General features: G+C 38.9%; 1 protein-coding gene across 1 annotated transcript; it reads left to right on the top strand.

The window, feature by feature from the left end:
* The first annotated feature begins 381 nt into the window (after nt 1-381).
* LOC132061887 (uncharacterized) lies at nt 382-3,202 on the top strand. The gene is made up of 4 exons (XM_059454568.1): nt 382-691; nt 1,315-1,544; nt 1,877-2,683; nt 2,897-3,202. The coding sequence occupies exons 1-4, from the start codon at nt 382-384 to the stop codon at nt 3,200-3,202; spliced, it is 1,653 nt and encodes a 550-aa protein (XP_059310551.1).
* The last annotated feature ends 213 nt before the right edge of the window (nt 3,203-3,415 follow it).

Raw genomic sequence — 3,415 nt, 5'->3', positions numbered from 1 at the left:
CCAACAGAAGAGGGAATGGGAACAACTGACACTAATGGAGGAGAACTGAGCACATAATTCCAATATGGAGAGGTTATAGATGGAGCCATAAGTCTGAATGCCTTGTCTGGTAGTGAAATGCCTAACACAATTAGACTGAAGGGTGAAAACAAGAAGAATAAATTGATTATGTTATTAGACTCTGGAAGCACTCTCAGTATTTTGGATCTAGAGACTGCTAAGAAATTGGGGTGTTTGATTAAAGAAGAAACTCCCATGAAAGTAACTATTGCAGATGGAAACCAAATAATGAGTCTCCACATCTGTCACAACTTTAAGTGGAAGATTTAAGATATTGAATTTGAAAACTCAGTAAGACTTATCAGAATAGGTGAAAATGATATGGTTCTTGGGGGTGATTGGATGAGGAGCCATAGTCCAGTTTTATTAGACTTTGTGAAGTACAAGGTGCAAGTGACTCACAAAAGGAAGATGATGGAACTGAGTGGCATCTATCATCAAGCAGAACTAAAAATTATGAATGCTACTAGTGTGAAACAGTTGCTAATGAAGGGGCATACTATATGGGCTCATTTGTTTACATTATCAGCTGCCGAAGTACAAGATGTGCAAGCATACCTGGGGAAATCAATCAGCTTATTCAGCAGTTCCCAGATGTATTTGCTGAACCGACCTCACTTCCTCCACCAAGGTAGGATGACCATTTCATTCCATTAAAACCTGACTCAATTCCAGTAAGCATCAGACCCTATAGATATAACTACTTCCAAAAAAATGAAATTAAGAAACAAGTCAAGGATATGATGAATAATGGCATCATCTAACCTAGCCATTCTCTTTTTTCCTCACCAGTCCTCTTAGTCAAGAAAAAGGATGGTAGTTAGAGATTTTGTGTGGATTATAGGGAGCTTAATAAGATGACAGTCAAAGATAAATTTCCTATTCCATTGGTAGATGGTTTGTTGGATGAACTGAATGGGTCCTATGTGTTCTCTAAAATTGATCTAAGGGCTGGATATCATCAAATTAGAATGTTTGAGGGGGATGTTTATAAGACAGCCTTTAGAACTCATTTAGGCCATTATGAGTTCAAAGTCAAGCCATTTGGGTTGACAAATGCCCCAGCAACATTTCAAAGTCTCATGAACCATGTATTTAGAAAAAAATTTAGGCAGTTTGTGCTAGTGTTCTTTGATGACATATTGGTATATAGTTCTAATATGCAAGAGCACATTTACCACCTCAAGAAAGTACTACTTATACTCAAGAAGGAACAATTGTTTGCCAAAATGTCTAAATGCTCCTTTGGATAAGAGAAAGTTAAATATTTTGGTCACATTATCACTGGTCAAGGAGTTTCTACTGATCCAACAAAGATAGAAGCAATGACCAAATGGCCTGTTCCTAAGTCACTCAAATCATTGAGAGGATTCTTGGGGCTTACTGGTTACTACAGAAGATTTTTAAGGAACTATGGTATAATCAGTAGACCACTAACCAATCTATTGAAGAAAAATGCTTTCAACTGGTCTAAAGAAGCTACTGTGTGCTTTGAGCATCTTAAATAGGCTATGACTATTGCACCTGTCTTGGCCTTAGCAGATTTTTCCAAAACTTTCATCATTGAGACTGATGCTTGTTCTAAAGGGATGGGGCTGTATTAATGCAAGAAGGCAGACCCTTAGCATTTTTTAGTAAAGCTTTGGCACCTAAACATCTTGGGTTGTCTACCTATGAGAATGAATACATGGTTATACTCTCAGCAGTTTATAGATAGAGACATTATCTCTAAGGTGGTCATTTTATGATAAGAACAAATCATCATAGTCTCAAGTTTTTGCTTGAGCAAATGGTGACTACTGCTTTACAATAAAAGGGATTAACCAAGCTATTGGGATTAGACTACGAGGTTCAGTACAAGAAAGGCACTGAGAACAGGGTAGCTGATGCACTATCAAGGAGACAAGAAGATGAGGCATATTGCAATGCAATAACAACTGCAGAGCCTACTTGGATGTTGGAGGTTTCCCAGAGCTATGAAATGGATCCTACAACCTTGCAACTAGTGACAAAGTTAATTACTGATCCTACAAGTAAGCCTGGCTACGCTTTACATCAAAGCATAATTAGATACAAGGGAAAAATCTATGGGGGAAGAGCTACTGATTTGAGATTCAGAATTTTCACTACATTTCACACTTCTCCCTTGGGGGATCACTCAGGACAACAGGGCACTTATAGAAGAATTGGTATGGTTATTTATTGGCCTAATTTGAAAAGGGACATAATTGCTTGGGTATCTGCTTGTGATGTTTATCAAGGAATAAAAACTGAGCATGTGCATTCTCCTGGACTCTTACAACCTCTACCTGTTCCTGATCTTCTATGGCAAGATATAGCCATGGATTTCATAGAAGGACTTCCCTCTTCTGGTCATAATAATTCTATCTTGGTTGTTGTTGACAGATTAACCAAGTATGGTCACTTTCTACCCTTAAAACACCCCTATATTGCTAAAGAGGTGGCAGATTTGTTCTTACAGGAGATTTACAAGTTACATGGCTTCCCAAGTCTATTGTCTCTGACAAAGATTCTATTTTTACTAGCCAATTCTGGCAACAACTATTCAAATCCATGGGGACTAAACTCAACATGTCTACTGCTTACCACCCTCAGTCTGATGGTCAGACTGAGAGACTCAATAGGTGTCTTGAGTCTTATCTGCTAGCCTGGCATTTTCCAACCCAAAACAATGGATGAAATAGCTCCCTCTAGCAGAATGGTGGTATAACACCAACTTTCATACTGCTCTAAAAACTACGCCATTTGAGCTGCCTATGGTTATGCCCTACCCCAAATTCCTATAGGTTCACTACCCCACTCTACTCATACTCAGGTAGGTGTTTGTCTTGCTCAAAGACAGAGTCTTTTGCAACAATTAAAGGACAATCTACATACAGCACAAGCCAGGATAAAATTTTTAGCAGATAAAAATAGGACTGACAGAGTTCTACAAGCAGGTGATTGGGTATATTTGAAGCTCCAGCCCTATAGGCAAGCTTATGTGGCAATTCGCAAGAATCTTAAGTTGAGCGCTAAATTCTATGGTCTTTTTCAAATATTAGAGAAGATCAGGTCAGTTGCTTACCATTTGGATCTTCCCGATGGGTCGCAAATCCACCCAGTGTTTCACGTTTCCTAACTTAAGAAGTGTGTTGGTCCCGAGATTACTGCCACACCTCAACTTCCTATTTGTGAAGAGGGGTCGAGTATTTTGGCTATACTTCAACATCGCATAGTCAAGATGAACAATGCTGCGGGGGTGAAGGTTCTTGTGCATTGGTCAAATTTGAGTGAGGATGAGGCTACTTGGGAAGATTGGGTTACATCAAAGCCTAATTTCCCGATTTTATTG

This window comes from Lycium ferocissimum, chromosome 7 (genome assembly GCF_029784015.1).
Source record: "Lycium ferocissimum isolate CSIRO_LF1 chromosome 7, AGI_CSIRO_Lferr_CH_V1, whole genome shotgun sequence".
In the NCBI taxonomy this organism is placed as follows: domain Eukaryota; kingdom Viridiplantae; phylum Streptophyta; class Magnoliopsida; order Solanales; family Solanaceae; genus Lycium; species Lycium ferocissimum.
This window is presented reverse-complemented; position numbering and strand designations above follow the sequence as displayed.

Bases quoted from the DNA above. Each gene is read 5' to 3' on its own strand.
- LOC132061887 (XM_059454568.1), top strand. From the start codon at position 382: ATGGTTCTTGGGGGTGATTGGATGAGGAGCCATAGTCCAGTTTTATTA. The intron at 1,545-1,876 runs GTGTGCTTTGAG...TTACAATAAAAG, and splicing joins ACTGGTCTAAAGAAGCTACT to GGATTAACCAAGCTATTGGG. The intron at 2,684-2,896 runs GTCAGACTGAGA...ACTCATACTCAG, and splicing joins TTACCACCCTCAGTCTGATG to GTAGGTGTTTGTCTTGCTCA.